The sequence below is a fragment of the Rhinolophus sinicus genome, chromosome 1 (genome assembly GCF_057876585.1).
Source record: "Rhinolophus sinicus isolate RSI-liver-muscle chromosome 1, RSI-T2T, whole genome shotgun sequence".
Taxonomy (NCBI): domain Eukaryota; kingdom Metazoa; phylum Chordata; class Mammalia; order Chiroptera; family Rhinolophidae; genus Rhinolophus; species Rhinolophus sinicus.
Window position 1 is genome coordinate 211,252,805 of NC_142501.1, and position 12,587 is coordinate 211,265,391.

General features: G+C 51.6%; 1 protein-coding gene across 10 annotated transcripts in view; it reads right to left on the minus strand.

Annotated features, from left to right (window-relative positions):
• C1H4orf50 (chromosome 1 C4orf50 homolog) overlaps positions 1–12,587 on the minus strand; it is a 100,816-nt gene that overhangs the window by 45,130 nt on the left and 43,099 nt on the right. For 6 of the 10 annotated variants that reach the window (XM_088792961.1, XM_088792950.1, XM_088792954.1 and 3 more), the window contains one exon: positions 8,930–9,836. The exons of 3 other annotated variants lie outside the window; for them this stretch is intronic. In XM_088792961.1, coding sequence (XP_088649087.1) covers positions 9,594–9,836 — 243 coding nt within the window. In that variant the 3' untranslated portion in view covers positions 8,930–9,593. Of the gene's footprint in view, positions 1–8,929; positions 9,837–11,802; positions 11,899–12,587 lie in introns of those variants that run through there. One more of the 10 variants, XR_012492548.2, reaches the window with a different exon arrangement.

Below are 12,587 nucleotides of genomic sequence, written 5' to 3' on the forward strand. Positions count from 1 at the left end.
TGGCACTGAGGAGGCCTTGGGGGCACCCTGCTGACTTCGAGCCCCGCTGGTCCCAGCTGACTTGGTACCTCTGTGTCTGAGTCAGCAAAAACATATTGCTGAGGCTACATGAAGCTTTTGTGCAGAATCACAAAAAGACCCACTCCAGGCAGCCGCAGCCTGCAGGCCTCTGTGGGGACTTATGAAAGGCACTGCTTTCTCCAAATAGGCACAGCCTCTTGGCAAGGAGAGAGCAAGGGCATTTCGCCCCTTTTTGCCCTGGACCAGATGCTTTGTTCAGTACACAACCTGCACAACCAGACACAGCTGTCCTGGAAGAGTGAGGAGGGTGGCCGTGTGGCTCCTGCTGCCTGGCAGTGAACCTCACTCCCTGCAGGTATGCTCTCATCCTGCTCTGCCTGCTTCCCACCCAGGATAGCACCAGCACACAGTAGGCCTGCAGCAGTCCACGTGTGTTCAATGAATAAACCATCAGTAACAACTGGGAGTTGGCTACTCCAGGTCACTAGGACTCAACCCATCAGCTTCTATATGCAGGTTTCTGTGCATACTTGCTGAAGGGGAGTGGTGGGAGGGGACGGGACAGGGCAGGGGCTGGGAAGAGGAGAGGAGGGGGGATTAGCTCCACAAAGTAAACAAAGTGATGGGCCTCCTTGAGCCGGCAGTTGGCAGAGGGGAAAGGGCTTTGGGGCAGGGCAGGCCTGCACCAGTTCTGAGAGCTTCGTCCCCCACAAGCCGAGTAAACTTAGAGCGGAGGCTTCTCCACAGGTTCTCATCAGCAAAAGGCAAGTAATGCTGCTCAACTCAAGGAGCTGTGAGAACCCCATGGAGCCTGGTGTGGATGCCAGGCGCAGGGAGAGGTAGAGAGCAGAATCTAACAGATGTTCTCTCCCTCTCCCAAGGTTGTGGAGGTGTGCTATCAGGAACAGGAGTCACCATTCATCCCCAGTTCACTGTATAGACACCCTCAGAGCTCAGAGCTGCAAGAAAAGTTCTCCAGATCTGTTTCCTTTTATTGGAAAGTCAACACCATGAAACACATATTATTCCCCTTTTTGCTTTGACTACCAGGAAGCTCAGACCTCATTTTTCCAGTTAATTGTCACTGCTGCCCATAGTCTCAGTGCCCAGTATAACCCTCTAACTATTATTTGACCCTGAGTTTTCACTCTTGTGTAATACAGACTCTTTTTATTGGATCTACATCTTTTATTTTAAGTCTCTTTAACTCTTCCCGGAAGTAGATAGTGATATACGAGGTCTGACAATCAAGTTTGCAAACTCATCCTAGAAAGAGTGCGCCACACCTCATTGCTGAATATCACTATGGTCACCTTTAAAGTACTCCCCTTGGGAAGCTGTGCACCGACGCCAGCGCCTAGTCCACCCTTCAAAGCAGTTTTGGAACTCTTTTTCTGGAATGGCCATCAGAGCTATTGTCGTATTACCCCTGATGTCCTGAATATCATCAAAATGTCTTCCTTTCAATATTTCCTTTACCTTCAGGTAAAGAAAGAGGCCATTTGGGGGCCAGATCAGGTGAGTAGGGAGCATGTTCTAACATAGTTATTTGTTTACTGGCTAAAAACTCCCTCACGGACAGTGCCGTGTGAGCTGGTGCATTGTCGTGATGCCAGAGCCATGAATTGTTGGCGAAAAGCTCAGGTTGTCTACCTTTTTCATGCAGCCTTTTCAGCACTTCCAAATAGTAAACTTGGTTAACTGTCCAGTTGGTACAAATTCATAATGAATAATCCCTCTGATATCAAAAAAGGTTAACAACACCATTGCAACAAGTTCATGAACTTAATTGTCTGATCTTTATGTAGCATACAGGGAGGGAGGGATTACACAGGTACAGACAGATGTGAGGACCTGTGCCAGGGCCTGGGATTGGAGCTCCAACAGAAGGAAAACTGACTTCAGCACGAAAGCCAGACAGACTGGAGCGTGAATCCCCGCTCTACCAGTCAGGGCATCTGGGAGCCTCAGTTTCCTCAGCTGCAAAATGGGGATCGACCCCCTTGCTCACAGGCAGGTCAGTGAGGAAGTTCCGAGACACAAGGCCTTAAGCCCTGCATGGAGGCGTGGGATGGGGCACCAGCACCCAGGGTGATGACAGCTGGCTGTTATTCGGCCAGTGGGGAGCACTGTGTCCCTCTGACTCCCCCTGGAATGGGGAGGTTGATGCTGTGCCCTGATTTTCATTAACAACAACAACAACACTGATGATAATAGCTTGCATGGTGAGCCAGGCTCTGTGCTTTAAGCCTCACTGAATTGTCTCATCCTTCCTAAGGTCCTGTGAGTGTCCCCACTTTGCAGATGAGCACACTGAGGCCCAGAAGGACGAAACTTGCCTGAGGAAATGTCAGGCGGAATTCAAAGCCAGAGCCTGCTTTGATCCACCCTGTCACTGCTCTCAAGGACTGTGGGCTAGGCAGAGGGGACAGGAAGGCAACCAGTGAAAGGCAGGTCCCCCAGGGCATTTGTGGTGACCCTGGGGCTAGAACAGGGGGTGGATGAATTGGAGGGGTTGTCAGCAAGATCCCTGAAAGCTGTAGGCCAGTCTGCATCCTGCACACCTGGTCTCACTGGGAGGAAGAAGTAGCCGACAAGTTCTTTTCCATGCTTAACAGGAACTGGTTTTTTGAAAACGCTTTCTCCGGATGGCAATGGAGGCTGGCAAGTAGTACTTTATTAAAGTAGCATCAACACCACACACAGCTAAGCTTCTACTTAGTCCTCCCGAAATATACTCTGCGAGGTGGTCGTGTTATTCACGTCATTTTCCAGGGGAGGAAACTGAGGCACAGAGGGGTTAAGCAGTTTGCTGAAGGTCACACAGCTGGTGGGTAGCAGAGCTGGGATTTTAATGCAGATGGGCTAGTACACAGCCCGCTACCTGTGTTAGATTCATTAAAAAGGGTCCAACGAAGTAAAAAGGACTGATCCAAGCCGCAGAAATGAGCATTCTTCCAGAAAACCTTGGACTTGGAGGACATGGAAGCTCCCTAGCCCAGCGCACCTCCCGAAAGGCCAGACAAAAAAGCCGTCAACTCCAAGCCATGGCTTTTGGGGAAGAGGTGGGTGGAGGAAGAAAGACCAAACATCCTGGAGGGAACTGGACAGGTTTGAGCTGTTTGTGGGGAGGGTCAGGGCGAAGGCTCAACCCGCAGGGACTGAGCGCCTGTTTCTTTAAGTATGAAATTGATGAAGAAAAGCCCTCACCTTCGCCCATGACGGCACACAGACCCTCGGCAGCACCATCACTTTATTGTAATCTCTTGCCACCTGCCTTCCTCAATACACTTTTCAACCTTTACATTATCTCTATGGGTGTCACCAGGCCACCACCACTCTGCCTATCTTCCTGGCTGTATGTGATTCTTTTTCTTTCTGGTTTTGAAACATGGCACGCAGAGAGATAAAACAGCGCAGCATTTCCCTAGCTCTTACCATGTGTCAGGGCCTCTTTTGAGTGCTTCGTGGATATTAACTCACTTAGTCCTCACAGCCACCCTAGGAGGTCGGCACCCCTATTTCACAGATAAGAAAACTGAGGCACAGAGAGGCGAGGTGAGGAGAAGAGCTGGAATCCAAAGCCACCTGCCTCCCAGCATTACAGGGGAAAGAAAGAGGACACTCACCTGGGCTGCAAGTGCCATGGGACAGGCGCTTGTCCCACCCTCAAGGCTCCAGTCAGGTAGGATGAGGTTATGACGAGGTTCTTTCCATGTTTATGGCAGAAAACAAGCCTTCAGGAGCCTTGGCTCCAGGCCCACAGCTGGCGAGTGGCGGAGCTGGGATGTGAACAGCTCTCCGAGTTCAGGTCCCACTCTGTGCCGCACTGCTTGGAAGCGCAGGCCTGGGTACCGCCAACAGCGGGGTGTCCACCCACACCAGGCTTCTACCACCGGAGGAAACGAGAGCAGGGGTGTCAGCCATCAAGCACAGTGTGGCACAGTGCCAGCGCAGAGCACCACTCAGAGGCCCTGTGTCCCTTCCCAACCAGTCCCCACCGAACCGCCACCTCTGTTCCTGGGCCCATATTGTCCTTCATAGCTCAATCCAAACGCCACCTTCTCTGCTCCTCCTTGGCTTGAAAACTTCTCAGGGCTTTGTCAGCCGTGGCCAGATCCCAGATTCCCTGTACTGAGGTCACTCAGGCCCATGCATCACCCACCTGATCATATTGTAAGCACCCGGGGGGAAGCAAATGCCTATTCAACTACTTCCGTCACCCCATCCCCATGGCTGTCTTGCTGACTGTCTCAAACCACACCCGGCCCATTGTAGGGGCTCAAGAAGTAAATGTTGAATTGAATCAACATACAGGGTGGATGTTGGGGGGTCGGGGAAGAGGGGCCCCCAAGCATTGCAGGTGGGAGTGAAACTATACAACCTCAAAGTGGGGTGGGGAGTGGGACTAACCAGTGTAATGCAGGGTCTCTGGTCCCGCGATATGGTTGTGGGGACAGAGCCAGCAGTGCAGTTTCCAGGCTCTCAGCCTCACGTGGAAAGGTGCTGCTGGCTCAGGTAGTAAATGGCCATCAACTGTGATTGCATGGCCATCAGCTGTGGCTAGTTGGCCGTCAGCTGTAACCAGTGAGCCACTGGCCACTAATATAACTGCCGTGGCTATGCTAGCAGCAAATGGGGGGCTAGCAAGAAGGTGGTGGCTGAGGTAGCAAGGGCGGATTACAGCTGGTAAGTGAGGTTGGTTGGCAGAGAGAAATGGATGGCAGGTAGCGGATTGTGGCAGACTGTGGATTGCGGATTCTGTGGCTCCTGCTTCCTGTGTCTCGCCCAGTGAGAATATAGTGGTATGACTCCCCTATCTATGGCTTTGTGGGTGTTCCTTTTTGGCCTCACCATATCCTGCATTCTTATGTGGGGAGCGGGACCAGAGACCCCGCCTGCCGCCCTGCATGACAACAGTGAAACCAGAAAGGAACACCAACGGAACCACAGACAGGGGAGTGTGGGGACAGAGCCCCAGAAAGCAGTTTCCAGGCTCTCGGCCTCACATAGAAAGGTGCTGGCTCAGGTAGTAAATGGCCATCAGCTGTGGCTAGTTGGCCGTCAGCTGTAACCAGTGAGCCATTGGCCACTAATATAACTGCCATGGCTACGCTAGCAAGACACGGGGGCTAGCAAGAAGATGGTGGCTGAGCTAGCAAGCGGTGCAGTGAGGGTTGCGAACAGTGTGGCTCCTGCTTCCTGTGTCTCCAACCCAGCCGCCAGCGAGAATATAGTGGTATGACTCCCCTACCTATGGCTCCATGGGTGTTCCTTTTTGGCCTCACCATGTCCTGCGTTCTTATGTGGGGAGCGGGACCAGAGACCCCGCATGACACCCTGCATGACAGGGAGTCATACCACTATATTCTCGCTGGCGGACACGAAAGCAAACATCTGCTAGTACCTCAACAAGGGGTCTTCCTGCACCCCCGATCGCTGGCGGGCGGGCGAGACACAGGAAGTAGGAGCAACATAATGTGCAACCCACAGTCAGCTTGCTAACCACTCTAGCTGGCTGCAATCCGTCATCCGCTTCTCTGCCAACCTCCTTGCTAGCCGCAATCCGTGCTTGCTAGCTTAGCCATGGCAGTTATATTACAGGCTAATGGCTAACTGGTTATAGCGGACGGCCATCTGATCACAGCTGACGGCCATCTACTACCCGAGCCAGGACCTTTCCACGTGAGGCCGAGAGTCTGGAAACTGCTCTCTGGGGCTCTGTCCCTACAACCAGGACTCTCAAAATGACAAATGTTTCTCTGCTTTGACCCAGCAAGTCCTCATCTAGGGATTTACCCCCAGATGTCATCACACGTGTGTGAAGAGATGTACATACACGCATTTTCATTTTCGCATTTTCGTGTCTGTACTGGTTAAACACCAAAAGATCAGAAACAATGTAACTGTCCATTGAGAAAGGACCAGTACAATCCACACAATGGAAACAACGTGACTGTTTAAAAAATGAATGAGAAATTTACATTCTCCTTTGGAATGATCACCAAACTATAGTAAATGAAAAAAGCAGCGTGCAGGCTGAGTGTGGAGTATGCTGCCGTCAGGGTGAAAAGGGCGTATGTATGTGTGCACCTGTGCCTGCTTAGGCCTCTCTGGAAGGATTCATAAGAAACTGGGCACGTGTTTGCCTCTGGGAAGGGAACTGGGAGCAGGGGCGGGCAGGAAACGTGCACTGTGTACACTTCTGTGCCTTCTGAATTCCGAAGAATGAAAATGTTTTGCCTTTACTAAAAATACACGTTAAATGGAACAAGAGTCACCGTGAGATTGCAAAAAGGCAGCGCCCTCCTTCTGGCACCTGCCCCGGGGGAATTAAAGAAAGACACACATGTTCCCCCCCCCCCCATTTCCCACCCTATCCCACTGCTGCCGCAGGGCCACCTCCCTCGCCGACCCCTGCTCCTCTCCAGGGCCCACCTCAGCTGATACTCCTCCAAGAAGCCCTCCCTGATCTCCTCCCTCACTGGTCAGGCTTCACTCTGTCCCCTGGATCCTGTGTTCTCCCTGACACTCTGTCTTGGTCCATCTGTCTCTGCAGGAGCCTAGAGGACAGGGCCCTGCAGGGAGACCCCTGTGACCCAGCCTCTCACCTGCCCTGGTAGAGGCTCAGGGAAGTATCTGCTGAGCAGATGCTCAGCCACAAGCAAAATGCCTCCCAGAAGGACAGGACACGAACCAGGCAGCAGGAAGAGACTTGCTTAACACTTCTGCTTGGCCACCAGCCAGGCCAAGCCAACCCTCCCATCTGATTTGCCTAAAGGCTCAGGTGGGGCCCTTGCTGGGAGTGGGGGCGGGGTGCATTTACCTCACTGGGTTCAGGGCTCCCTCTCTGCAGAGCCAGGCCAGCCGCCCGCCAGGAAGGCCACCATTGTTGTTTGCTGACAGCCGGTTTGACAAATTGTTTTCTGCCACTGTGGCGGGGCTGGCCCATCTGGCTGGTCTCCAGAGACCCATGTGGAAGGTCATCACAGTGGCCTTCCTGGAGCGTGGGGTGGCTGGAGCCGGGTCCTGCAAGCTGAGATCCTGCCTGACCCGGCCTGGTGATCCGAGTAGGTCCTGCCCCCGCCCCCGTCCTGGGAGCATGTGACCAGGCTGGGACCTGGCTGCATCCGGCTCACCGAGGACGCCTCTTCAGAGGGCTGGGATCTAGAGCCAAGGCAAGGAAAATGCTGAGTCTGCCATCCACCACTGCAAAAGTGCCGCTAGGGAATCAAAGCACAAAGCAATGACCCAGTTTGCGGCGACCCGAAGTGCCAGCCCCAGGCGGGAATTCACAGCTTGGGTTAATAAGTGGTCTCTGGCTTGGGAACATGATTTATTATGGTCAGTGGGTTATGCTGCAAAGATCGCCTGGGCTTCCTTTAATGGCACTCCGGTTGCCTCTGCGCAGAGGCAGCAAGGATCCTGGGGACCAGAACTGGTGCCACGCGCACGCCACTGGCTCAGCAGGGAGGTTCAGCCGGTTGGTCACCCGGGCTTCACACATTTCATATCCTTTCTTCATCGCATTCCTGCTGCTCACAGCTAATGGCATTGTCCCAAAATAAATGGGGGGGAAGGGGAGGGCTGAAAGGGGAGATGACAAACCAACGTTACCGACCAGCTCTGCATGACGCTGCGTGATTGGCAATTACAGGGTGTCTGTGGGGACTGAAATGGTCAAAGTGACGACACCAGTGGTTTCCAACAAGGGGACTCCTTGAGCGGTGGTGATGGGGCCACAGGGTTTTCAGCAGGTCCTTGAGGACAAAGATGGGCATCTTCTTTATTTCTGCCCGTCAGCACCTACCCGAGGACCCGGTACTCACTTGGCGGTTATCCCTAAATGCTTCTTGAACAAATGGATGTCTGGGTCCACCGGTAAATCAATCCAAGGATATGGGGATGGACGTGATGACCCATCGCACAGCCCCATGGGCTAATTAAGATGGTAGCCGCTCAGCGTGCTGACACTCACTCGATCACACTGTTTTTCCTATATCTCAATGGTCCCCCAGTTTTCTTCAAAATAAATCCATTCGTTTCTATCGTTGCACTATGGTTCGGTCTATAAGATGTTCGCTAACATTAGGGGAGGCTGCGTGAAGGGCAAATGGCAACTCTGCACTTTTCATTTCAACATAAAAAGTTAAAATACTTTCATTTAAAATCCACATGCTCTGCCTACCACCTGGGGAGGGAGGCTCGATTTCTTGCTCTGGTACTTCCTCGTCCTTACGTGACAACCACTTCCAGGAGGGAACAGAATCGGGAAGGTAACTGACATTTCCCTCAAGCCCTCCTCCAGCCTGCTTCCAAGGAGAGAGACGATGTCTCTGATTGGTGAGCCTGGGGCCAGGGTCTGGGCAGGTGTGGCCCAAGCCCCCTTGACTCTCTTTCTGGGTGGCCTGCCCTCAGGATGGAGGCATTCTTCTTCCACCTCTGGGTCTCGGGGGAGGGGGAGGGGGGTGCTGGGTGGGGACTAGGCAGTGACCCCTTGCAGCTGGCTTAGCAAGGGGATGCTTTGCACATTCCTCTAGTGGCATACCCAAAGTTTAGTTTCATGCCTCAGAGCCTTTGCACATGCTGTTCCCTCTGACTGTAACACCCTTCCCCACCTCACCCCTGAGTTGAACACCTCACTGGGCCTAGGGGATCTGTTCAGCAGCCAGTCCTTCCTAAATGGCCTCCCATTTCCCGAAGCCAGGTAGAACTGGCCCTTCCCTTCATCACGTATCTCATGGCACACATACGATTGACTGCAGAGTGATTTGTCTACACGCGTGTCTCTCCCATTGCCCTGTGAAGTCCCTGGGGCAGGGACCAATGTTGACGCATCTCTTTTCGCCCTCACACCATATTGCCTGGCATATAATGGGGGTCAACAAACACTGAATAAGTGGACAGATTAGAAAGTTCTGATTGGTTTTAATGTTTTAAAATTTAAAATATATAATTACTTAAACCAAGCATTTCATTTGGTAGACAAAAATCTTTTCAAATATGGGGAGGAGTCCCAGGGTCAGGAAAATAACCAAACAGTTCTCCACGGCTGACAATGTTAGGAGCTATAAGACCAGTCCAGGACCTCCCAGCCCTGCATGCTGACAGCAGGGCTGGGTAATTGCTTGTTCTAGGGAGCCGTCTGGTGCATTGTAGGGTATTTAGCAGCACCCCTGGCTTCTACCCATTAGATGCCAGTAGTAGCTTCCCCGTTGTGACAACAAAAATTGTCTCCAGACATCGCCAAAATCGGGCCTGAGGAGACAAAATCAACCCCACTTCAGAACCACTGGCCCCACCACTCAGTAGATTTTGGTACAGTAAATACTCCCTTTGTTCCCTTCATATCGGCCAAAACCAAGCTGCTCAGAATTTGCAGGGCACAGTCCTGTGTTTCTCCCAGGCTCAGACAACCAACACAAACCCCCAAGCGAAAGGCAAAACCACTTGCCACTGAATGAGGGCTTTGATTGCTACCAATTTCTTAAAGCGCTCACTGAAGGTTCTGCTTCAAATATTTATGGAGTCTATGAAATGGCCCCGGAGAGTGAGAGATCCTATTAAATGTATCACTCCAACGGTGATTTATTGACCTGGGAATTGCTGCAAATGCTTTGTCTAAGCTCGTTGTGGAAAGCCAGGATCCTTGCAGGGCTCAGGAGCTCAGAAGGTGGTGGGAGGCCGTCAGCGGGGCAGACAGGACAGGACGTTCTGCCTTTTTCTTGCAGACATTGCACTGGGAGTCCTGGTTCCATGGCGGCTACATCCGGGCACATTCCAGCATCAGGTGTTGGCCCCAAAGGCAGGGGAAGCTGGAGGCAAGAGCATATGAAGTGGTCTCTGCTTCTGCATGTTCATAAAAGCCCCTCTGATCCCTGACTTTATTCAAGGAAGAGATGCAACGATAACTAACAGTTATTGAGCATATCCTGTGTCTGGCACCAGATACTCCCGTGCATTAGCTCTCTTCCTTCTATTACAGTTCGTGGAGGCCCACACCATCATCATTGTTACAGAAGAGGACACAGAGATTGGGATGGGGGACAGCTCTCAGCCCATGTCATCCAGCAGGTGCCTGACAAGACAATCACTGCTGGGTATCCCCACACAGCCGGTGTCCTCTATAACCTTGTTCCCAGTGACAAGCGACAGTGACCTTCCCACTAAGAGGAAGTCAACATCGACCGGATGCCCGCCTCCTGGCCCAACGCCCGTGGTTCTCAAACATGCCATTCCACTTGCTTTCATTTAATCCTCCCAAGTGGCTATTAGCAGGCGCACATGACAGATGAGGAAACAGTTACCTGTTTCAAAGGCTCTAAGTAGTTTACCTACATTTATGCGGCTCTGAAGTAGCTGGATCAATAGCCAAGCCCATCTGATGTCAAAAACTCTTTCTAGAGCACCGCCAGCAGCTATTATATGTGTGTTCATGACCAGCACCCCACATTTACCAAGCCCTTCCCTGCACAACAGGTAAGACTACCGTGCTCATTAATAGGAGACCCACTTATGCCTTTGCTCAGTCCTCTGAGAAGGTGTGAGTAGTGTGTCTGTGTTTCACCCGTGACACAAGCAGAATGGAGCAAACCTCTCCAGTGAGCCCAGGAGGCAGAGCCCAGTGGCAGTTTTTCACACCCAGTGCCTTCTGTCTCATCAGTGGAAGATGGCTGAGAAAGAAGGGCGGAGAAGGAGCAGAAGTAATGATCATGCAGCACCCCCTACGTACCACACCTGCCTACTAGGTGCTCCCAATAGCCAGAGAGGCAGCCGAATACATGTGCCATTATGCTTCAGAGATGGAGCTGGAAGGGAGACCCCCACAGGTATCAGTGGAGCCCCCAGGAGGGAACCACCGAGGAGTGGGAAGGCCTCCTGGAGGAAGTGGTGTCTGAGCTGGATTCTGTTGTGTTAAAAGTTGAAGGTCATTCCACAGAGAGTAATGTGCACATAGGAGGCAGACACCAACTTAAGGGGTCTGGACTTTGGAAACCTATGGGCTGGGTACTGTGCAAAGCACAGGAACAAAAACATCTAAATAAACATCCTATCACCTCACTTTAAAGAAACAAAAGTATCCTGTGGCCTTGCAATTATGTCCGATAAAGGAAAAGCCTTCATCCAGTGGCATTCTACATCTGCAGTAATAACTTTGAAGAAAGTTGAAGAACAGTGAGAAACTTGGGGCCATACGAGTATGAAGATACCTTTTGGGTTCAGTCATTCATTTAATTTGTGCTCCAACTATTTCCTCACAAGGTTTGCTGTGGGCTTCTGACCAGATCACCTGGAGCAGATGTTTGCAGGATTATCCTCACACTGAATTCCAGATTAGAGCGTCCAAGGAGGCAGAAGGGGGTGCTCACATCGTCCCCAGTGAAGGCCCAGCATGATCCAGCCACATAATGACCAGAGCGCCAACTGTAGAGCCAGTCTGTCTGGGTTGGACCCCCAGCTCTGCCACTTACCAGCTGTGTGACCTCAGGTTAGCTATTTACCACCTCTGTGCCTCACCTTTGCTCATAGGTAAAGTGGGGCTAACGCTGAGATCCATGTTGTGGGCCCCTAGTGAGGGCTGGACAAGCTAATCCATCACACTTGTAAGCGTGGCACACAGACCCACTCCAGAAATGGGAGTGGGGGGCGGAGTCCTTTCTCATTCCTGTTCTAATTGACATCATCATTACAATCTCTGAGACGATTCTCTGCATCCTCACATTTTATGCTGCAGCCACATTTAATTGCTTACAGTGCCCCCAACACTTCATGAGCACTTGCCTCTCCATCTTTGGAGGTGTGGTTCCCTTTGCCTGGAATGCCTTCTACCTTCCTGAGACAATGCAGGTCAAAGATCAAATGTCAGAGGTAATTTTCCTAGAAAAAGAGCAAAGCTGGAAAGAAGTTCCTACTACTAGGTAATAAGCCTGTAGACAAATATTTCAAATGATAGTCACCAATCAGAAAAAAAAAGAAGGCTAAGAAGGTCAATAACAAAGGCTGTCATTTACTGAACACCTCCCTCGTGCCAGGCAGCACCTCTCGCGTGTTCCAGACACACACTCGGCTCTGCTTATCTGATCTTGTCCTCACATCAGCACTCGGCTGTATTACATCCACGGTCCAGATGAGGAGACTTAGGCACAGACGTGAAGGAGTCTGCCTGGCATAACCCTGAATTACAGCTGGGATCTGAATTTGGGTCTTTCAGAGTCCAAATCTCGCATGTAAAGTAAGTTTTCTCTAGAAACAGTGCTGTTCTGGCTGTAACTGATTAGGACATTTTGGACCAAACCTCCAGTAAGTACAACAAGGAAAGCTGGACAAAATATAATGAAATATCTATTTAAACTACCTGAGAGCTACCAAGACTGCAAGGATTTGTGGGACTAAAACTGAAAACAGGAGAGAAGCCAAGAGTGGCTCACATGGCATCCAGAGGCTATCGCCCCTCCCATGAAGGCCGAGCCTGTGTGTGATGCTGGCAGCGGACAGGTTAAAAGCTAAGCAGAGCCTTTGGCAGCCTCATGGGGCTGACAGGGGCCAAGGAGGAAGGATGCTGATAC